The sequence below is a fragment of the Triticum dicoccoides genome, chromosome 7A (assembly GCF_002162155.2).
Source record: "Triticum dicoccoides isolate Atlit2015 ecotype Zavitan chromosome 7A, WEW_v2.0, whole genome shotgun sequence".
Lineage (NCBI taxonomy): Eukaryota > Viridiplantae > Streptophyta > Magnoliopsida > Poales > Poaceae > Triticum > Triticum dicoccoides.
The window spans coordinates 32606115-32628486 of record NC_041392.1 but is presented as its reverse complement, the minus strand read 5'-3'; the positions used below and the strand labels follow the sequence as shown (position 1 = coordinate 32628486).

Sequence of the window (22372 nt, the reverse complement as noted above, 5' to 3'; positions counted from 1 at the left end):
AGCACGAGCCGCAAATGTCACCATCTCACCATCTGCATGACCGAGGACGCCACCTACAGCTTAGACGTGTCACCTCTCCATTCAAGGTTGCCACGTCAACATCGAACTTACTCCTAAAAAGTGCAACGCCGAACTTTTCACCAACTTTTTCAAATCACAACAAGGGAAAATGAGCGAAAAAGTGACCTCCTCGAACATAGCCGCCTCATTTTTTATTTGAACCGGGCTTACCCTTTCCATTACATGAACGAAAATACAAGTGTTCCGAAAACATTTAGGAGGAAAGAAAAGAATGGTAGTAAGTTCAATGCACTGCCTAAAAACCCACCGCAGCACTCGTATGCCATCGAAACAAGTACTATGGGGCGAAAACCCGTAAGCATCAAAATATCTAGCCTCATAGTCGCCCTGTGACAAACGACGCGTCACTACGATCGAACAAGGACGTGTCAGCGAATTCCCCTTACGTCACCCATCGCCAAGTCGAACGAGCCGAAGGCGGGTGGCACAATCGTGCACACGCGCACGCAAACGGACATGCACCGAACCCACCGAAAACACAGAAGCATATGCCCGGCGACGAACACCCGAGAAGAAACACACGCGTACGCCCGCGATCTCCCGCCCCACGGATCGCGATCCGGCCGCTAATGGCAGCGCCCCGCCCGCCGGTATAAAGCGCACCTCGCCACAGCTTTGAGTTCCGCTTCAGCGGTCACCACTCACTAGAAGCTGCTCTGCTTTTGTCCAACAAAAAGAGGGGAGGTGCTCTGCTTCGTTCGATGGCGACCGTGATGGAGGAGGCTGGGGCGGTGGTGATGGGCGGAGCCGGTGAGGAGGAGGTTGTTGCTGCGCCGGAGAAGGTGGAGGAGGTGAAGGAGGCGGGTGCGGGCGGGGTGGACGTGGAGGTCGCCGGCGGGGAGGCGAAGAAGGCGGAGGAGGAGCAAGGGGAGCAGGGCAAGGGGACGGAGAAGAAGCCGAGGAGCAGGAAGCCCCGGTCGGCGGGGCCGCACCACCCGCCCTACTTCGAGGTGAGCGATCTGATCAAGGTTCCTGAATTCAGTTCGTGTTGAGTTCTGAAATGATGGGGGGTATGGTTGGTCTTTTTGCGCAGATGATCAAGGAGGCGATCATGGCGGCGGGCGACGGCAAGGCGGGGGCGAGCGCGTACGCGATCGCGAAGCGCGTCGGGGAGCGGCACGGCGAGGTGCTGGCCACGCAGCTCCGGGGCTTCGCCGCCAAGGGCCGGCTCGTCCGGGTCAAGGCCTCCTTCCGGCTCGCCCCCGCCGAGGAGAAGAAGGCCCTGCAGGCGGCGACGCCCAAGTCCAAGAAGAGGACGACCACGGCCAAGAAGACCGCGTCGAAGAATGTGGCCCCGGCGCCGGCGCGCGCGAAGAGGGCGAAGAAGGCCAACAAGGCCAGCGCCTGATGCCGCCACCGTGTCCCCTGTACATATCTCGGTAGTAGCAGTACGGAGTAGCAGCATGTTCGATCCAGCGCCCTGTTCTGTAAATACCACCCGTGTGCGTGCGTTGCCGGCAATAATGGCGCGCTCGTGTGCCGGTGTTGATGGACGCGAGGAAGGAGAAGATGGTGAATTTGGCTGTGGCCGCCAATCTGTACGACTGATGCTTGCACCACTCTGTCTCCGTGTTGTGATCATGCTCTGCTCCCTTCCCCTCTTCCGCCTTCGGTTGATATCATGGCAATGGATATCAATGGATGAATGGAAGGATCTTGTGGGGAGTTCTGGTCTTGGCAGGTGGTCAACCAGTTGATGATTCCTTAACAATCGCCCAACATCAGAGCAGCTCACGGAAATATTTGTATAATTTTGCTAAGGCAGATGTGCCATAAGTATTACGCATCTAAGTCCTATGTTATTGATCTTACGTCGAGATTCGTGTGGATATTTTTTTTCTTTTTTCTTTTCCTCTTTATGCTTAGATTCACACACTTAGACACGCAATAACTAAAGCACATCTAGATGTGTCCTAGACACACCCATATTTTTATATATGTTTCCATCCATTTTTAAGTAGTAAGAACATGGTTAATATTTTGTTTCAGACATATGTTTTGACGCCTATTCCTTATAATGCACATTGTATATTTTCAATACAGATGTTAAAGTTTTTTTACACTTTTAACTTCTTTAAATACATAATTAAAAATAATTTTAATATGTACCATACATATTATTGGATGGTATGAATTTTTGAAAATCACACCTCTTTCAAAATTTCATGCACATTTTTTAAATGGGTGAACTTCTTTTGTGACAAATATTTTAATTCTTCCTATTTTTTTAAATCACAATAACAAAAAACTTGCACTGTGTTCCAAATGCACGGTGAACATTTTTTTAAATACGTATTTTTTGAAATATATGTATTTGTAGTTTTTTAAAATATAAACGAAATGAACAACCCAACCATAATAACCAGAAAACCTGAGAAAATCGGTGCTAAGTTAACTACACTTGCCCATTTCATGCTGCCTTGAGGTGATGTGTTCTTCGTCTCGCTAGAAGTAAGCCGAAGCCGAATCCGCTCTTGATTCGACGGACATCAACGTAGCTACGGTCTAGATGGGCTCAGTCCAGTTTTTCATAAAGCTATAATACGTAGAAATCGCCCACAGAAAATTACACTTTTTTCAAAATGTCATATTGCTAGCTCATTATCGCACACCTGGTATCGCTAGGTCCCATGATGTATGCTTTTATTCCTTCTATTTTCTCCCACTATGTAGGATTTGAAAATAATGTAGTGAATTAAAAAACATGTCTGATTAAATAATGTTCATTTTTAAAAAATAAATCTGCAAATCCTAAAACATTCATGGATTTGGAAGGAAAAAGGAAGAAATGAAAGAAAAACCAAGGAAAAAAGTTTAGAAAACTAGAAAACCGGTTATACAAACATCAAAAATAGTGAACTCGTCCGAAAGCTTATCAAAACCGGGTGGAGGCTTCCCAAGCGGGTGACTGAGGCCGTGTTCGGCAGGCCTCCGCTCCGCGGCTCTGCTCCTGGAGCGGCCGGAGCGGAGCGGCCCGCGGTGCTTTTTCCTGGAGTTGGAAAGCTGGCGCTCCATCCGCTCCCTGTATTATACGGAGCTGGAGAGCTGCCGAACACAGCCTGAATCTTCCTAAAAACGTCCCAATGCTTCCACTAATGAGCCAACCCGCCAAAGGCGTTGCGTGAGCGATCCTATGATATTGCTTGCATTGAGCAATAAATATCATTCGCGATGTTTCTTGTCATATCTGACTGGTTCTCGCATCAGGCACATCTTAAACGTTTAAACAGAGCCTTTAGAGTCATTAACCACAACTTCAAGGAGATGTAACTCAAAATGTTCGGTAAAATTAGGATCCAAATGCTCACATAATCCAACCGTTCATCATGAAGCTGGCCCAACATGACCAAACGTTTATCCAAGGAATGAGTAAGAAAATTATAAATGCCGTTGATGCTATCCACCCTTTGCCGCCGTCTGAAAGCTGCCTCTACTTCAATCTAGAACGGTAGGACACACTCCCGTTTATCCGAAATTATTTATCGCTCAACCAGATGTGCTCCCTCTGTGAAGAAATATAAGATCATTTATGTATCACTAAAGTAGTGATTTAAACAATCTTATTTTTTTTACGGGGTGAGTATATAGCAGGACGGAGGAAGTATATCTTAGCATCATTTATTTGTCTTTATACTATTTCAAAACATGTGCAATGGTAGCAACCTAATGATGGGGAATGTGGGTCTGTCCCTGTATACGTTGGTGGCGGCCATAGAACTCGTCTCGGAGCGAATTTCAAAAAAGAAAAAAAAAACTCGTCCCAGAGCTCACAAGCTTCAAATGCTACCAAAAATCTACCAACGTGCCAGAATTACTGCAACTAGCTTCTTTGCTGAAAAGTCAGAATAACCGCACAAAAGCTTTAAGAGCAACTTTAATGGGACGACTCATTTCGTCTGCGGCTGTCCGTTTGGGTCGGCGTGGACAGAAAAGGCGGCCCAACGCGCCGACCCAAAAGGACGCGCGTCCGTTTCTCGTCCGCGGACGATCCATTCCCGGCCCATTTTTTAGCCTGATTTGCGTCGGCGTGGACACGCGTCCGTCGCGCGCTCGCTAGCCTACTCCTGTCCCCGGGCCCGCTCGTCTGTGGCACATTGGCCTTCCCTCCCCCCAGCCAACAAGCAACCCTCGCCCCCGCCTCCTCCGTCACCGACGCCGCCGCCCATTTTGCCGGCGACTCTTCCAGCTGCTGCCGCCTCCACATCCGCCCAGCAACGTCGCCCTTGCCCCCAGTCGCTCGCCGCCGCCGTTTTGCCAATGGGGAGCAAGCTGGTTCCCTGCCGCTGTTTCCCCCACCGCCCAGCCGTCCCGCGACCAAGTAGACGCCTCGCCGCCCCAGCCACAGACGACCGGCACGCTCGTCGGACGCCGTCACACTCGTCGGACGCCGGCCGGGCAGCTAACTGGTCTGTGGGCGCCGCGTCTCCCCTCGCCGGCCGTCTCCTTCTTCGACGCCCGCAAGTTGTTCGACAGTTTGCCAAGGTACAAAAATGGACTCCGCCGACGAGTTCTTTTTCCACAATTTCCTTTGCGACTCCGACGATTCGTCGTCCGACGACGAGGAGGAGATATTGGTTGCCGTGTTGGTCCATCACCACCTCAACAACCAGCGGCCGTTGTTCCCTGGCTCCATTCCGGGCCACCTTCCGGCATTGAATCGTAACCGGGAGAGCGGGCATTTCCTTCTCTGGAAGGACTACTTTGATACAACAAACCCGTTGTTCAAATATCACAAATTCCGCCGCCGGTTCCGTATGAGTAGGCATGTTTTCAACCGTATTAGAGAGGGAGTGGTCGGCTATGATGACTACTTCGAGTGCAAAGAGGATGCCGTCGGCAAGATTGGTTTCTCCTCTTATCAAAAATGCACTGCCGCCATCCGAATGCTTGCATACAGAGTGCCCGGTGATCTCATTGACCAGTACTAAGGATGGCACTTTTATCCATGGACATGGATATCCATGGACATGGATATCCATGGATAACCGATCCAAATGGATAGGGTTTGGATATCCTTTTGTGTCCATGGGCGGCGCCCAAACCCGACCCGACTGGTCGTGGGTAGGGCATGGATATAATCTTTTACCCATGGGTATACCCAAACCCGACCCGATAGTATGACTTAATGAGCAAAAATCTGCTATCCCTACCCAACAGTCACATGCCCCACTGCAATTTTACACTTTGTTATCTAAAACATGCAAAAGAAACTACACAATCCTCGTTGTAAATTTTATTAGTGGACATTTAATCCCCTCCGTAACATACTCCAATGCCCCTTCCCTTATTTTTATCTCCTTGCTAAATGACTCGTCATTCTCATCTATTAGAAAAAATAGTAAATGATCTTAGGTTGTGACTGGACGTTTTGATTTACCATAAGTTGATGTTTACCATAAGTGAAGCCTAGCCTGCCATGAGGTGAAGAACAGAATAGCTTATGTTAACATTGTATTATTTTTTATTTATATGTTTCGAGAGGACCCAATGGACATCCAGTGGGTATGGATATCCATCGGGTTTGGACATGGACACAATTTTTCATCCGTGGATTTTTTCATGGGCGGGCAAAGACTGTGTTCATGTATATGGATATGGATTTGATATTGTTCAACCCGATCCAAACCCGACCCATTGCCATCCTTAACGAGTACATCCGTATGAGCGAGTCTACATGCCTAGAGTCCCTGTATAAGTTCTGCAATGTTGTGATTGTTGTGTTTGGCCCTGAGTACTTGAGAGAGCCGACAACTGAAAATACAGCCCGCTTGTTGGCGATGAATGCTAGCAGGGGCTTCCCGGGGATGCTTGGCAGCATAAACTGCATGCACTGGGAGTGAAAGAACTGCCCTTCTGCTTGGCAAGGGCAGTATAAGGGACATGTCAGGGCTTGCACTGTCATACTAGAGGCCGTGGTGTCTCAAGATCTCTAGATCTGGCACTCTTTCTTTGGCATGGTTGGATCACACAATGATATCAACGTGCTTCAGCGCTCGCCGGTGTTTGCTAGGCTTGCCGAAGGCAACAACCCACCGGTGAACTTTACTGTCAACGACCACAACTAGGACAAAGGGTACTATCTCGGTGACGGTATCCATCCTCAGTGGACCACTATTGTCAAGACAATACCCAACCCTGTTGGAGAGAAAAGGAAAATATTTTCCCAAGACCAAGAGAGTGCTAGGAAGGATGTCAAGCGTGCCTTTGGTGTTTTGCAATTTCGATGGAGCATCGTTCCGTATCCTGCTAATACTTGGAGCACGCAGAAACTATGGGAGGTGATGACTGCTTGTGTGATCATGCATAATATGATCGTAGAAGACGAGCGCCGGGAATGTTTGTACGATCAAGACTTTCAGTTTCATGCTGAGAATGTTGTGCCTGAGCATGGAGTAGCGGCAACGTTTGAGCAGTTCACTAAATTTCATGAAGACATGCGTGATTGCAAAACTCATGTACAACTGCAAAATGATTTGGTTGAGCATATGTGGGCTCATGTTGGCAACCAATAGATGTATCTTCTTTTATTCGTTTGCAAAACTATGTGAAACATTTTTATTTGTATTTGTCTTGTAAAACTATACTATTTATTTGGGCGGTCAGACTATTTTACTTGTAAAACATTTTCATTTGACAATATATTGAATGCAAATCATATAAAATTGGACGGCCAGCCGGTCACGCCGGCACATATGAATCGGCCATTGAATGCGCTGTCGACCTTTATTAAAAACAAGACGGATGCCAGGCGGGCGGCCGATCCAAAAGGACGAAAGGCGGATGAAATCGCGGTCCGTTCGGGTCGACCCGTTGGAGTTGCTCTTTTTTTTTGAAATCAACCGCGTCTCTATTTATTCATGAAAGGCAGGAATTTCTGCCGAAATAATGTGAAGAATACAGTCTGGTGGTGCTTGCACCCAAATCTTACTAATATTATTTGTTACCCCCTCCTTGGCCAACCCGTGCGCAACGCCGTTCGCCGTTCTCCTTACCCAAGTCACCTTCCATCTTTCTCTCTTTGCCAGCATGTTTTTCACCTCTCTGATCATCGGCCCCAGCACGGAGAGATCGGCTTCCTCACTCTGAATCTTGCGAACCACCTCCAGGCAATCCATCTCGATGTGCAAGCTAGTAATGTTGAATTCCTCTGCCATCTCCACCGCCCTTTTGTAAGCCAGCAACTCCATCTTCTCTGGATCACCTCCCATCGAGTGGAAATGGCATGCACCTCCGAGGAACGCTCCTTCATTATTTCTAAAAACCACACCCACAACCCCTTTCTCCCCTCCCTTGGTGCTCGCCCCATCCACATTCGCTTTGACCCATCCTTCTTCGGGAGTGCTCCACCGCTGCGGTCGAACCTCCCTAGGAGTTTTGCTCACCTTGCCATGGACTGTCTGCCATTCCTCCATGAGTCTTCTGACCATTGCTGCCATGTCTGCTGCCTCTTCAATCTTCTTACCATCCCTAGTGTTATTCCGTGCCATCCATAGGACGTATAGCCCCTGAACCAACGTCGCTCGCTCATCCGCCGACGCTTCAGCAAACCAGCTCAAGAGCCAATGTGATAGTGCACTCTGCGAGCAAATTTTCTCCGGCGGGATCGCCACCGGCACTCCCAATTCCGAGTGCAGAACTTTCCAAAATTTCGCCGAATGAGGACAGCTCCAAAATCCGTGTAAATTCATCTCTTCTCTTCCACAGACCACACAAAACACACCTGGTTTGATCTTTTGTCGATGTAGTTCAGATCCAACCGCAAGCCCATTCCGTATGAGCCGCCAGGTATGTATCTTAACTCTGCCCAGAGCCACCGTGTCCCACAAATTCATCCAAGCTCTGTGGTTCACCACCGACGATGATGAGCCCGGCATGCCCCTTCTTGCCCTCTTCTGCTCCATACAAAGATGGTAGGCCGACTTGACTGAAAAAACACCGTTCTTCGTATGATTCCATGCAAGATAGTCTTGTACCGTCGGCCCCCCAACAGGTATTTGCAGAATATCGAATGCGTCCGCTGGCGGAAACATATTTTACACCTTTCCTTGATCCCAACCAGTGTTAGAATCATTTAGTAAATGCATTACCTTCGTCATCCCGGGAACATACACTTGGCCCAGTGGCTTCAAGCTTCCTTTACGAGGGATCCAATTATCATGATGAATGCCAACCTGGGATCCATCTCCGATGCGCCACACCAGCCCTTCCAGGAGAAGGTCTCGACCATGCAATATGCTCCTGAATGTGAAAGAACCCCCGCCGGGACAAGTGGCATTGCGGATGGATCCATCTGAGTAATACCTCGCCTTTAGCACTCTTGAACACAAGGAATTGGGCTCCATCAACAATCTCCATGCTTGCTTGGCCAGCAACGCTTGGTTAAATGCTTCTGGATCCCTAAACCCCATTCCGCCTTCATGCTTTCTTATGCACATTTTATCCCAAGCAACCCAATGAACTCTTTTCTCACCATTTGCTTCACCCCACCAAAAGTTTGAAGATATAGATGACAGGTTCCCGCACATTTTCTTTGTGAGTTGAAAATAGCTCATGGTGAAAGTAGGAGCAGATTGCAACCCTGATTTAATAAGCACCTCCCTGGCCATCTTGGATAGCCCTTGACCCTTCCAACCTGAAACTTTCCCCTTGGCACTCTCTTTAACGTACTTAAAAGTCTCATCTTTGGATCTTCCCACCACTGTTGGAAGACCTAAATACCTCTCACTAAGGGCCTCAGAAGAAATACCAATTGCTTGTTTGAGCACTTCTTTATCCCCACTTTCACTGCCCTTCCCAAAAAATATCGCAGATTTTTGCAAATTAACTTTTTGTCCCGAGGCCTCCTCATAATCCTGCAGAATAGCCCGCAAGCATAGAAAGTCATCTTGAGACCCCTCCAAGAAGACAATACTATCATCAGCAAATAAAAGATGAGTGACCATGGGGCCAGTGCTCCCAAACGATACACCCTTAATCTTCCTCTCCTCCTGAGCATGCTTGAGTAAAGCTGAAAAGCCTTCCACACAGAACAGAATTAAATATGGTGACAAAGGATCACCCTGTCGAAGGCCTCTTGACGGGACAAAGCTTCTAGAAAATCCCCCATTTAACTTGACTGAAAACCTCGCGGTCTTCACACACCTCATGATCATCTCCCTCCAATGAGCGGAGAAACCATATTTTGCCATGACTTGGTCCAAGAAATTAAATCCACTCTACCCTGTCATACGCATTCATCATGTCGAGTTTAATTGTGCAAAGGGGTTTCCTTCTCTTCCTTTTCCTGATAGCGTGAACACACTCATATGCCACCAAAACATTATCCGTGATTAATCTCCCTGGGACAAATGCACTCTGCTCCTCCGCTATCAACGCTGGTAACACCACTTTAAGCCTATTTGCCAACACCTTCGACGCAATCTTGTAGAGGACATTGCATAGGCTAATCGGTCGAAATTGACTGAGCATGTCAGGTGAGCACACTTTGGGTATCATTACAATGACGGTGTCATTAAATCCCTCCGGCATCATTCTCCCCGCCAGAAATTCTCGGATGGCCGCACACACCTCGTCCTTTACCAACAACCAGTGTCGTTGATAAAACATAGCCGGGAAACCATCTGGCCCCGGCGCCTTTGATGGCCCCATCTGAAACAACGCTCTCTCAATCTCTTCATCAGTAATCGATGTTGATAATTTTGTATTCAACTCCTCCGTTACCAGCGAATCAATATGTTGCAGAATTTTCTCACCATCCCTCGATCCCTCTGAAGTGAAGAGCTGGGCATAAAAACTTGCGGCCATCTCACGCATACCTTCATCATCCGTGCATTTAGTTCCATCTTCTCTCCGCAGCCCCTTTACTGTATTTTTTCGTTTCCTATGCGATGCTCGGTTTTGAAAATATTGTGTGTTTTGATCACCATATTGTAACCAATCCACCCTTGATCTTTGCTTATAGTAAATCTCTTCTCTTTCATATAGATCATGCAGCTGGTCCTCTATGTCCTTAATCTGCTGCCTATATCCTGTTCTGATCGCCCTTTCCTTTGCATCTTTCAACTGCCACTTGAGATGACTAATCTGTTTTTTTATAGAGCCAAATACCTCCCTACTCCAAGTTTGCATGGCTTTAGCCAAGAGGGCGAGTTGTTTACATGCAGCATCCATCCCCGGCCGCGTCTGATTGGTTGCATGCGCCGCTTCCCATGCATTGGTCACCATGGCCTCGTAATCCGCGTGTCTCATCCAAGCCGCCTCAAACATGAAGGGACGCTGCGGACGAGCCGTGTTGTCAGCCAGTGCCAACGCAACACGGACAAGCAAAGCTTGATGGTCGGATTCTTCGGTCAGTATGTGTTTCACCTCGGTTGCCGGGAACAATTGCATGAAGGAAGTTGAACAAGTTGCCCTATCTAATCTGACCTGGATATTTTCAGCTCCATCTCTCTTATTATCCCATGTGAACGGGTACCCTGAAAAACCTATATCCGCAAGCCCGCAATCGGCTAAACAGTCTCTAAACTCATCCATTTGTCTGATACATCTTGCCTTACCTCCAATTTTCTCTTTCTGCACCATAGCCTCGTTATAGTCTCCAACACAGATCCACGGAAGGTCATCTTGTGTCCGCAAATACCTCAAAACTTCGCATGTTTTCTTTCTCTTTTCCACACATGGCTCCCCATAGATTCCAGTGAACCTATAGATATGCCCATCCACTTCCATTTGACAGTCTATATAATACTGACACCAAGGTCTTACCGTTACAGTCACATGATCTCTCCACCATAATGCCAAACCACCACTTTTTCCGACACAGTTCACCGCTACTCCCTGCGTAAAAGCCAAGGCTCCATTTGAGCCTCTCCATCGCTTTTGCACTCTTCTTTGTCTCCGATAAGAACACCACCGCTGGGTTGTATGACCGTATCAGATCTCTAAGTTCGCCAGCTATCGAGTCCAACCCCAGTCCTCGACAGTTCCAGGCCAAAAGATTCATTGCGACCGGCGGCCCTGTCTCGCAGGGTCCACCGATGTATCAGTGTGCTCCTCGATACGATCAAACACGGACGAGGTTTTCTGCCTCGTGTCACGAACGAAAGTATCATGTCCTTCATGCCTCTCCCCCTCTCCTTTAGCCACCCAATACTGCCTTGGCCTCCTCTTCCTATCTCTCTGGGGCTCTTGTCTTGGACTACTCGGAGAACGCTACCCTGCCGTATACTCTGGCCTAGGCTTGCGCACACAGTAACCATGTCTCCGCTCTCTCCCATTGAAATTGCTTGACGATCCCACCCCTGATGATCCCATCGCCCATATTGCCTGTAATCGTTTCTTAACTCTGCCTGCTTCTCCTGCTGCCTTTCTCTCAACTTAGAGCGCAGCTCTCTCTCCCTCTTTTGTTCTAGATCATCCCTCAGATCTCTCCCCTTCTTGTTCTCTTCTCCTTGTTCCTGCTCCTTAGGATTGTTGCCGTCCTTCCCATCCCCCATGCCATCCCCACCAGTGCGGGAAACGGCTGGAGTAGCAAACTCATTATGCAGATTGCGCTTTGTAGGAAGATCACGAACGGAACCTGCCCTTCTGCTTCCCCTTTCCCCTTCACTACTTCTCGCACTCCCGAAGCTGTTGGTGCTCCCTGAGAAACCACGGTGCGAGCCATCTTTATGTCCCATTGATCGCCCTGGGGACGCTCTAAGCCATTCCCCCCACTGATGGTCTGGATCCACTGCCGGAACGCATCCACCTTCACCATGTGCCAGTCTTCCACAATCAAAGTAGAAATGTGGTATCTTTTCATACGTGAAATCGAACCAAGTCTTCTCCAGGTCGTCTTCAGATTTTTTTCAGGTAAATGCCCCTAACCAGAGGCTCCATAACAAGAAGTTTAACTCTGAAACGCAGCTCCGACCCCTTTGCAAATCCATCCTTCTCCACGTCTACCCTCACAATCTTGCCTAGCCAATTCCCAAGCCCCTCACCAAACGCTTTTGAACGCTTGTCTAAAGGTAAATCCTCAACCCGGACCCAAACATCCACATCATCAAATGTCATCTCTGATGGCCTTGTGCCTCCATCATAATCCTTTAGCACTAAAACATTAAAATTAAACCGCCATGGTCCATTGTTCAACGCGTGTCTCCAATCTCCTTCACTGCCAAAAGTCACCAGAAAGAGGTTCCTGCCTATGATCTTGAATTGTGCTTCTCTGTGCAGCCCCCACGCCCTTGCCATAGATTTTTCCAGTGCACTCTTGTTTATCGGCCTGGGTGTAAATGCTTTCCCGATCGCCGACCACCTCGCCGGCCTAACATGATCCTGATCTGATTCCTTAAAAACAAAGCCCTTCGCCTCCTTCTCCGTCAACACCAGGCCTCCCATACGGGCCGTCAAACCTGGGGACACGGAGGTGTTCCTGCTTTGGGCGCCCAGTGGCGTCCGCATCGCAGCATCTGTCGCCTCTTTTTGCGCCGACGGCCGTGGGATAGAAGTCGGGTTTCGTGAGTTCGTCCCCGCCGCCGTTTTCCCATATGCATATGCATGGCTCCTCGCTGCTGCATCCTCATCCTTCTTCCTCCCCTCCATGTCAATGACCGGAGAGAGAAACCGCACGCTGGCTCAAGCACACTTGGAGACGCCGTCGCCTCCTCCCGCACCGCCGCGATCCTCCGCACCACCGACCGCAAAACCCTAACCCTAGCTATCAAGCCGATTGCCTCGCAATCGCCTCAATCGCCTCTCCGTGTTTTACGCCCGAGGTGGACCCGCTTATCCGTCCTCAACCATCGTCCCGTTGAAGTTGCTCTTACCGCTACTGATTTCCTTGCAAAAAAGTCAGAATAACCGCATAAAAGCTTTAATTTAGGGACTGTCTGTTTTACATCCGGATGAAAACGAATTCGTTTTCAGTCAGATTTTCCCACCTATTACAGAATGACAAGTGTCTCCCTGTCCCGTGTCTCATGTCCTCTGTTAGTTCCTACTTGCCCCCGATTTTAAGCACACCAGCATGATTTTAAGCACACCAGCATCACGAGCTTAAACGGGTCCACAACCCAACTTTTCCCGCTCGGACAGAGAAGCAACAAAAAGGAGGGCAAAAAAACCCAAAGTTACAGGCAAGCTTTACCATGCACATGTGCACTAAGCTAAAGCAATACGAAAAGAAAAGGAAAGGATTAGGATGATGTCATCTAAGCACACACACCTAAAATGCCATGACAAATTAAGCTTTGGAGCACTAAAAATTACATTGAAAAGCTATAAAATTACAATAATAACTCCACTATTATTTTCAGTGTAATATCCACTACAAAAATGCACTGTAGAGGGGAAGAACATGGAGGGGGGAGAATAGCTAGAGGAAACGGGAATAAGCGCCAACCAAGAGGGCGATTCCTCCATGATCTGGGACAGAAACCCGAAGACGATCCACTCTGCTGAAGATGACTAAGCACAGGTAAACAACCCCAATTTTGCAATCACCACATACTAAGTATGATTTAGGCAGATCTCTCCCCCCTGCCTGTCTACATCAGAAATCAAATAAAGGGCGACTGTGAACCATTATATATACATGCTGCAGAGACAAATAAGCTCAAAAAAGGATGAATTCTGGAAGTTTACACTAGAACCAATAATTAAACTAGATCCAGGAAGAACCCTAGGATCCTATGAGTCTAGGGGTGCATGAGCAGAAAGGTTAGGAAACAAAAAATCCATGTTAAATTCATGAATTTTAGAACTACTAGGAAGTTTCTGAATTGAAAACAACAGTTACAACACATGGAAATGAGTATAAAGAAGATAGGGATCACATGTTCTGGGAGATAAAATACAAAAAGTTAGGAAAATCCTTGAACAAACAGGTTGGAAATGCTATATTTTCATAAAGCTAGGACTGTAATTCAGAAACTTTGGCACACACAAACTATACACTAATCAGAAACTTAGATCATGATTACAAAATAACTCATTTACAAGAAAGTAAAGAAACTAGGACTGAATTTTATAAACTTTGGAACTACATAGAAAGACCTTTCTTTCCTACTTGAAGATCAAATTGCTACAAACTACTATTTGTAAATACAAATGAGTACACATAGGAAGTAATAAAATGATCAATTCATATCAATTAAGCCTATCAACTGAAAAAAAGGGGCAAACAAGATTTACAGGTGCCTGCAATGGAATCAAATGGGATGGAAACAAGCATGAAGGGCCAGAAACTTGTACCTCAAACATGATGAAGCTAAGTTCCTCAATGCATGTCTCTCTTATAGCATTAACAAATCCTGTGAAAAGAAAACAGATTCAATCATGCTTTTCGAAATTGGTTATTGACAACAAAACAGAGTGGAGCATACTTGTTTACTCAACAAAACAGTGCAAGTCCACTGAGAGTTACAGTGTAAATCCAATAAGAATTACACTTTAAAATCCTGGAACTACACTGTAAAACCCACTAAAAATTACGGTGTAAGTCCACTGAGAGATACAGTGTAAATCCAATAAGAATTCCACTAAATATAATACAAAGATAATCCAACCCCTACTCAAATGCAGATTACAAAAGGGTAAAATACCGTCCCTACCCAAAAGCACTAAGGATTACAGTGTAAATCCACTGAAATTACACTGAAAAATATCAAGAATTACAGTGTAAATAACACTGAAAATCACAGTGTAAATCCACTAAAAACTACAGAGTAAATCCATTGAAAATTACACTGAAATAATCAAGAGTTACAGTGCAAATTCCACTGGAAAATTACAGTCTAAATCGGTAAATCCACTAAAAATTGCATTGTAAATCCACTGAAAATTACACTGTAAAAATAAAGAGTTACAATGCAAGTCAGCTGGAAATTACAGTGCAAATCTACTAAAAACTACAATGTAAATCCACTGGAAATTACAGTGCAAATCTACTAAAAACTACAATGTAAATCCACTGAAAATTACACTGTAAAAATCAAGCGTTACAATGCAAGTCCACCGGAAATTACAGTGCAAATCCACTAAAAACTACAGTGTAAATCCACTGAAAATTACACTGTAAAAATCAAGAGTTAAGATGCAAGTCCATTGGAAATTATAGTGCAAATCCACTAAAAACTAGTGTAAATCCACTTAAGCTTACATTGTAAATCCACTAAGAATCCTCTGAACCCACTAAAGAATTACATTACAAAATGCACTAAGGATACATTGAAAATGCACTGAGAATTACACTACAAAAAATCACCTAAAGTACTAAAGAAATTACACTGTAAATCCACTGAGAATTACAGTGTAAAACCACTAGGAATACACACTAATATCTTCACTGTAATTGCACCGAAATTACCACTGTAATTATGATTCGAAAGCACTGTAATTCCAGTGAAAATGCCCACAATAATTACACTGAAAATTCACTGAAACATACACTGTATTTACAATGCAAATTTTAGTGAAATTACACTGGATTTCTAATAAATACACATGAGGAGACTTGAACACAGTGTAATCACATTAAATTAGCTGTGATTACAGTGATTTTATATATTCATACAAACTATGAGCTAGATTCAGCATCTACATCCAAACTGGAGGGGTCCGTAGCGACAACTACAGGAGGGATGGTACACACCTAGGAGTTAAGCACCTACAACCAACCAGGAGGGATCCACAGCGACAACTACAAGAGGGATCCACTAAAGAAATTGAACACAACTAGGAGCTATTCTTCACAATGGCAACTAGAGCGGAATCTGGAAGCACAAAAAATCAACAATACACAGGAAGGATCCACCACTACATACACATCGAACCTCAAACCTGCAACATCCGAAACATCTAGGAACCACGGCAACACAGGGAAACCTATAGGATTCGCCGGATCTAGCAAAAATCGAACAGAAAAAGCAGGGGGAGGAACACAGGGGGCAAGGATACTTACAAAACCAACCATGGATGGAGGATGAGGAGGGGTACACAGGGTTCGCAGATCCACACGAGGAAGATGAGGAGTGGCGCGAAGTCAAGCGAAGCAGAGAAGACAGCGCAGCCGGATCACCATGGCATCGATTTCGCCTCTCTCTCTCTCTGCGCGTGTTTGAGGACAATGAAGCAGGGGACGGGAGGGGGGAGGGGGGAGGAGGACCGGATGCCTAGCCACCGGCTCGCCCTCGAGAGATCAGCGACTGAGATCTCTAACCAAAAATCGCCATGAATCAATGCCTCAAGCTCGCGCCGCTGGAAATGGGGAAGAAAACGGACAAAGTCAGCAGAGGAAAAAAAAAGGAAATTCGAGGGGAGAACCCGTCTGCGACACGCTACCCGCCCCCCGATTAACGGGTCTCCAGGAGAAGGTTGCGGGCCCGATAACAAACAAAACACCTCGAGGTAGGGAAAAAAAAAGAGGAAAGCACGAATCACGACACAAGGATCGAACGAGCAGAAAAACGGATGAACGCGAACAGATTTCAGCCGGATGAAAATTAGCATTTCCGTTAATTTAAAATTAAAATCAGCGTGGTTGTATCCGCTGGAAGGAGATCTGTCGTCCAAAGACTCTGCCTTCCTTCATTGCCCACACCTCCGCCCAGCGGTGGGCCCCGGCGGCAAGTCTCTCCAAGCGACAGAAGCAGAGGGAGATAGCGAGCGAGCGTTTCCTTCCACCCCTCTCCTCCCGTCGGCCTCATCCACCATCAATCTACCCGCTACCCCCGCCTCCCTCTGGACCGTGGGCCACCCCTCCCCCCTTCCCTCCCGCGCGTCGACGTCCATCCTCGCCGCCGCCCCTGCTCCCCAACCCCCACCATTCACCAGCGCCCCCAAAGTCCGAGCGAGACAGACGGGGGAGGGGGAGAGGGAGAGGAGAGCGGCGGCGACCGGCCAGCTCCGACCCCGCAGGCCCGGCCGTCGGCGGCCGTGCCCCGTCGTCCCCCGTCCCGCTGGCCGGCGGGCCCCGCCTCCTCGCCTCCGGGAGCTTCTGCCGCTGCTGATACTGTGTGGTAACCCCTCTCTCTCTCTCTCTCTCTCTCTCTCTCTCTCTTTGCGATAAGTACAGTGCAGCGGGGGTTGCTTAATTGTTTCCCCAAACGAAATTTCCGCGGCGAGCAGGGGAGGGGCCGCATTGGGTGGCCGCGGCGGACTAGGAGGGGATTCGTCGCTCGCTGCGCTGGGCCCGCGAATCCGCGCGGGCGCCGGGGGGAGGGAGCGGCGGGCGGTGCTCGGTGAGTGATCTAGGGTTTAGCGGCTCCGATTGGGGCTCGTTCCCTCTGTTGATTTGGCGTCCTCGTCCGAATTCACGGCGGGCTGGGAACCAGCAGGAGGGGCGGCTGGTCATGGTTTGGTTCCCTTTTGCAATTAGACGGCGCGCTGAGTGCAAGTGCTGGAGCTTGATGTGATGTTGATCGTTGGTGACATTTGAGTGTCAGGTTCGCACTCGGTTCAGTTGGGAGTGGCTGGAAGCAGAGTTTTGGTGCTCTGGTTGGCGGCTCGGCAGTGCCGCTGCTCCATCCTCCATGTGCGGTGCCGCGGCTGGCCTGTGTAGCGTTACTCCCCAGTCACAGCTTCTGGTGAGCGGAGCGTGCGGACTGTGGAGAGTGTACTGCTGCTTTCAATTGAAGGCGGCATTCTGCGCAGTTGGATTCTACTATGATGCTCAGCATTAGATTCAGAGTCATGTCCATAACTGTTCACTCAGCCCAATGTTCGAAACTCGAAAGGATAATAACTAGAGATCATACTAGTATACGAAGCTGTTCAGCTTTGAAACTATGTGGCATGTTGTGTCCCCAAGGTTTTGGAGATCCATATCGAGGATCTGGTTCTGCATTTCCGCTATCCGAGGAACTGATTCTGGAGTCAAAGTCTGTGAATGAATAGTTGTTCAGCTTCTAATTCTTTTCGATGGAGGCTAGCTGATTGACCTGTTGCCTTCTCTTCTGCATTGAGTACACACACGTAGCTACTTCGTTCCCCAATTTTACCGATGCATTTTGTTCTGGTATCTATCTCATTTCTGAACTGGTTCATGCGTTCATCCATTCATGAATCAAGTTTTATCTGGTAGCTTTTTTGAGCTCTGACATAACAACAAGACAATCTAACCATGTTACTCTTAGGCAATACCTTCCGTGTGATATCATATTTGCTGTACCCTTGACTCTTTTTCTTCTTATCTTGCAGGTAGTCACATAGCTGCTCTATTTCTCCTGTCTGCAAACATATGTGATAATGGACAACCTTGGACATAGGGAAAATGGGAGGCAAAGGCCAGACCCATATAAAGCACTTCATACTCAGGTTTGTGTAATTCGTCATGAATAATTATCGTGCAAGATTTTAGAGTTATATTGTGTTCGTTGACATATGAAAGTTACACTGTGTTACTCCCTCCGTCCCATAATGTAAGATGTTATTTTACACTACACTAGTGTCAAAAAACGTCTTACATTATGGGACGGAGGGAGTAGTAATTAAGGCATAGAACATTGATTTGATTTATCTTCTGCTAGTAAGCATTGTCCTGTAACAAATCTTCATTAAGGGCATAACCAGATCACAAGCTGTAGATGAGTGGCTAAGTGTACATGTGCTTGTTTTAGACTGAAGGCAATATTACTCAGCTTTATGAGAAAGCTAAAAGTTGAGATAGTATGCTGGTCAGTGCTTGTCACTCAGCTAATGTACATAGTATCCCTAAAGTTTCTTCAAACTGAGGAATGATCAAACTAAATAGCAGAAGTTCATGGTGATAAGATAGTAACAAATTTCATAGCCCTCTTTTGTCATATTTTTTGTTTCGTTCTCTTGCATAGCTGCAGAGAAAATGGTACAGTTGAAACAACCATGCCCAAGAAATGAAGATCAAAACTTATAATTGTCTTGGAAATTCTGATGTTTAGCTTTTATGTACTGCATTCAGAATTGTCACAAACATCATGTTATATATTTTTTTTCTAATCATAATTGTCGGAATGATTTGCTCTCTAGAAGAGTGTGGTTCTTATGATAGTTGCTCTGTGTTTCAGTGGATGATGCCCCAAAGGCAAATGAAGGACCACCACAGCATGAACCTCCTAGCACTAATGAGCGAGAGGGACACCGCCATCATGGAGAGAGACCATGCTCTGGCTGAGAAGAAAGCTGCAATGGCTGAGAGAGACATGGCGTTTGCCCAGCGGGACTCTGCAATGGCTGAACGGAATGCTGCAATCGTCGAACGAGACAATGCCCTTGCTGCACTTGAACTAGCCCGTACAAATGGATTTAATATGAACAGCGGAAACGGATTCAACCCAGGATCTCTCAATGGAGCGAAGAACTTCCACCACCACGACCAGCAGCCCCATGCTCAATCATCACCACTGCAACTGGCCGATTCTCCATATGACCATGCGAGGGAAATGCACATATCAGACGCATACCCAATCTCAACAGCCCCGGTGACTGCTGCTGGAAAGGCAAAGAAGCCCAAGAAGAACAGTTCCCAAGCATCTCCACTGAAGAGGCCGTCAGGCGTGCTCCGGAAAACCAAGAAAGCCGGCGGTGACTGGAGAGATGCTGGAATGTCTGGTGTCGGGGAGGATCCAGCTCGCGCCGCTTCTGAGATGAAGAACGAGCGGAAGGACCAAGACCTTGGCCTGAACCAGGTCTCGTTCGACGAGTCGTCCATGCCCGCGCCTGCCTGCTCGTGCACGGGGGTCCTCCGCCAGTGCTACAAGTGGGGCAACGGCGGGTGGCAGTCGTCCTGCTGCACCATGAGCATGTCCATGTACCCGCTCCCGGTGATGCCCAACAAGCGCCATGCCCGCATGGGCGGACGGAAGATGAGTGGCAGCGCCTTCACCAAGCTGCTCAGCCGACTAGCGGCTGAGGGCCATGATCTCTCGGCGTCGGTGGACCTCAAGGACCACTGGGCCAAGCATGGCACGAACAGGTACATCACCATCCGGTAGCTCTGCTGCTTCCGTTCAATATGTAAGGAGGTGTATGCGGCAAAGGTCCTATAATCTCATTGCTGGGGTTGGACGGGTCATCAACTCATCATCATCTCTGTAATGTCATTGAGGGATGCAGGCTAGAATTCTGTGTAGGTCCTCCCCCCTTTCTGAACCCCGAGCCGCGCTGGACAGTGGAAATGTAATTTTAGCGACCCCAGGTATTCGTCGTCGATTCGCTGTATAGTTTTGACTACTAGATTTAATTGGTTGTAGGCGATTATTCCTTTGTCATGGCTTACATTCATATCAGATGCTGCATTAGGATTCGTGTCTTGCTCCTGCAGGATAGTAGACGAAATAGAAAGAAGATAATAGCAGCAGCATCGCATCAGGCTGCACGAACGTACGTACCTCAGCAGTGAAATCCCATTTTTCAATATTATTATTATTACGTTGCAGTCGTTCAACGTTGCCATCATCGTACACAATCTGGATGCCAAAGGTAAAGTACAGAAATAGGGAAAAATAATTTAGTTAGCACGAAAGTAGCTTTCTACACTGTGGCTCAAATGCTCCTGGTGTGAACAGTAAAATAATACTTTTAAGAAATGTTTGTTGTGCTTGTAAAATTTCATCACGAAATCATATTGGTGAAAGTCGCGGCAAAAAAAAAAACAGAGCTCCAAAATGCGTTTTAAACATTTTCGGAACATCGATTTTGTTTTTTTATCACGCCTTACACCAATGTGATTTTGTGATGAATTTTCGCATACACACCAAACATTCCTTAAATTTTGCCACAAAAATTTCACAATTTTTTGCATTTTTTTAATCTATTATTAACCCAGGAGCATTTGAGCCTGGGTGTAGAAACTTCACATCAGCCTCTTCTTCTGACAGATGGGAAAAAGTGGAGATGGCAAAATAATGCCCGTCTACTGAATGTGTACCTTGAGCTTTTGTGAACAAGTGCCAAATGACATAGCAGCACCACCACAGAACCTGTAGAGAAAGAAACAGCTTCAAAACTAACCAAACTGGCTAACTTACCACATGGAGGTAACAACAACATAAATACTCCCTCTGTCTCATAATATAAGAGTGATTTTGACACTAATGTAGTGTCCAAAACACTCTTATATTATGGGACGGAAGGAGTAGCAAAGAAGAAAGAATAAAAGCAAGGACGAATAAATATATATACGTGTGGCCTGGCAAAGAAGGAACTGTTTGTAATCTTATTCAGAAAGAAAATCCAGAAACTGACTCCCCGCAAAAAAAAATCTAGAAACTGACAATGGTAGGAAGAACCATGCAACAAGGAAGCATATTTTTTTCAGTTTTGCTAAAGCACATCTAGATGTGCCATAAGTGTTGCACATCTAAGTCATATGTCATTGATCTTACATTAAGATTCGTGTGAATATTTTTTCTTTTTTTCTCTTTATGCTTGATTCACTCACTTAGATGTGCAATAATTAGAGCACATCTAGATGTGCCCTAGACACATTCTTTTTTTCCGGAGTTGCGGATCACCAGAAACTCCTATAAATTCATCCTAGCGGACATGGGATTGAGCACTGACCAGACCATTAGCGCTCGTTCGCTCGCATCGGTCACTAACATCGGTCACCAACAGTGCTGGGCCGCTGCTCTGATGACAATTTTGGTCATCTGGTGTTAATTTCGGCCCATTCAACTTTCTATTATAGCACTCTCTGTTTGGTGTTAGTTTCGGCCCATTCAATTTTCCATTGTAGCACTCTTTGTCTGGTGTTAAACTGCATCACTCATTCCCTAAAAAAAGGCATCACTCCTCCATCCTTACCTTGACCTCGAGCAACAGAGCCAGCCGTGAGTTGCTAGCTTGCCTTGCAGTCTCGATTGGGGAGCTTTTACGACGCCGCTTCCCAGTCCAGCGACTCCCCCCTTTGTATAGGTATGAATGACCCTTATCCCCCCAGCTCCCGTGTCGCTCCCGCGAGCGGCTCGGGAGAAACCCTAGCCGCCGCCGACACCCACCTCACCTCTTCTCCTATTCCTCCCGCCGCCGCCGGAGGGCGTCGTCGGGCAAAGCCCACGCGGCGCTGGCGGCGGCGGGGACGGCTCTCCCTCCTTCCCTCCAGGCGTGGCGGCGCGGGGCGCTTGGCTGGCGGCGGGGACTCGCGCGCGTGGGCGACGGCGCGCACAGGCACTGGTGGCCCTACGCAGCGGCGTGTGCGGCTCGGAGGCTCGGACCGCTCAGCCATCAGGGAGACCCGACGCCGATCTGTCCTGGGGAGCTCCAGCTCCAGATCTAGCTCTCTCGGGACGGCGGCTTGCTCCCATGGTCGGCGGTGCCCGTGGCTGCA

The 22372-nt window shown here is 47.4% G+C and overlaps 2 protein-coding genes and 1 long non-coding RNA gene across 3 annotated transcripts; 2 read left to right on the top strand and 1 right to left on the bottom strand.

Moving 5' to 3' along the window:
• Nucleotides 1-524: 524 nt before the first annotated feature.
• Nucleotides 525-1860, top strand: LOC119332664 (histone H1-like). The gene is made up of 2 exons (XM_037605825.1): nucleotides 525-1031; nucleotides 1115-1860. Exons 1-2 carry the CDS (start codon nucleotides 783-785, stop codon nucleotides 1427-1429), a joined length of 564 nt encoding a protein of 187 aa, XP_037461722.1. The 5' UTR covers nucleotides 525-782; the 3' UTR covers nucleotides 1430-1860.
• An 11311-nt stretch (nucleotides 1861-13171) lies between these two features.
• Nucleotides 13172-16406, bottom strand: LOC119329046. Its single transcript, XR_005159272.1, has 3 exons — nucleotides 16028-16406; nucleotides 14320-14378; nucleotides 13172-13613 (listed from the first exon to the last, which is right to left on the bottom strand). It is a non-coding gene; the product is annotated as an uncharacterized LOC119329046 (long non-coding RNA).
• Nucleotides 16407-16733: 327 nt separating this feature from the next.
• On the top strand, nucleotides 16734-20312 carry LOC119329045 (barley B recombinant-like protein D). Its single transcript, XM_037602033.1, has 3 exons — nucleotides 16734-17084; nucleotides 18265-18381; nucleotides 19110-20312. The coding sequence occupies exons 2-3, from the start codon at nucleotides 18313-18315 to the stop codon at nucleotides 20034-20036; spliced, it is 996 nt and encodes a 331-aa protein (XP_037457930.1). The 5' UTR covers nucleotides 16734-17084; nucleotides 18265-18312; the 3' UTR covers nucleotides 20037-20312.
• The last annotated feature ends 2060 nt before the right edge of the window (nucleotides 20313-22372 follow it).

Bases quoted from the DNA above. Each gene is read 5' to 3' on its own strand.
- LOC119332664 (XM_037605825.1), top strand. From the start codon at position 783: ATGGCGACCGTGATGGAGGAGGCTGGGGCGGTGGTGATGGGCGGAGCC. The intron at 1,032-1,114 runs GTGAGCGATCTG...CTTTTTGCGCAG, and splicing joins ACCACCCGCCCTACTTCGAG to ATGATCAAGGAGGCGATCAT.
- LOC119329045 (XM_037602033.1), top strand. From the start codon at position 18,313: ATGGACAACCTTGGACATAGGGAAAATGGGAGGCAAAGGCCAGACCCA. The intron at 18,382-19,109 runs GTTTGTGTAATT...TCTGTGTTTCAG, and splicing joins ATAAAGCACTTCATACTCAG to TGGATGATGCCCCAAAGGCA.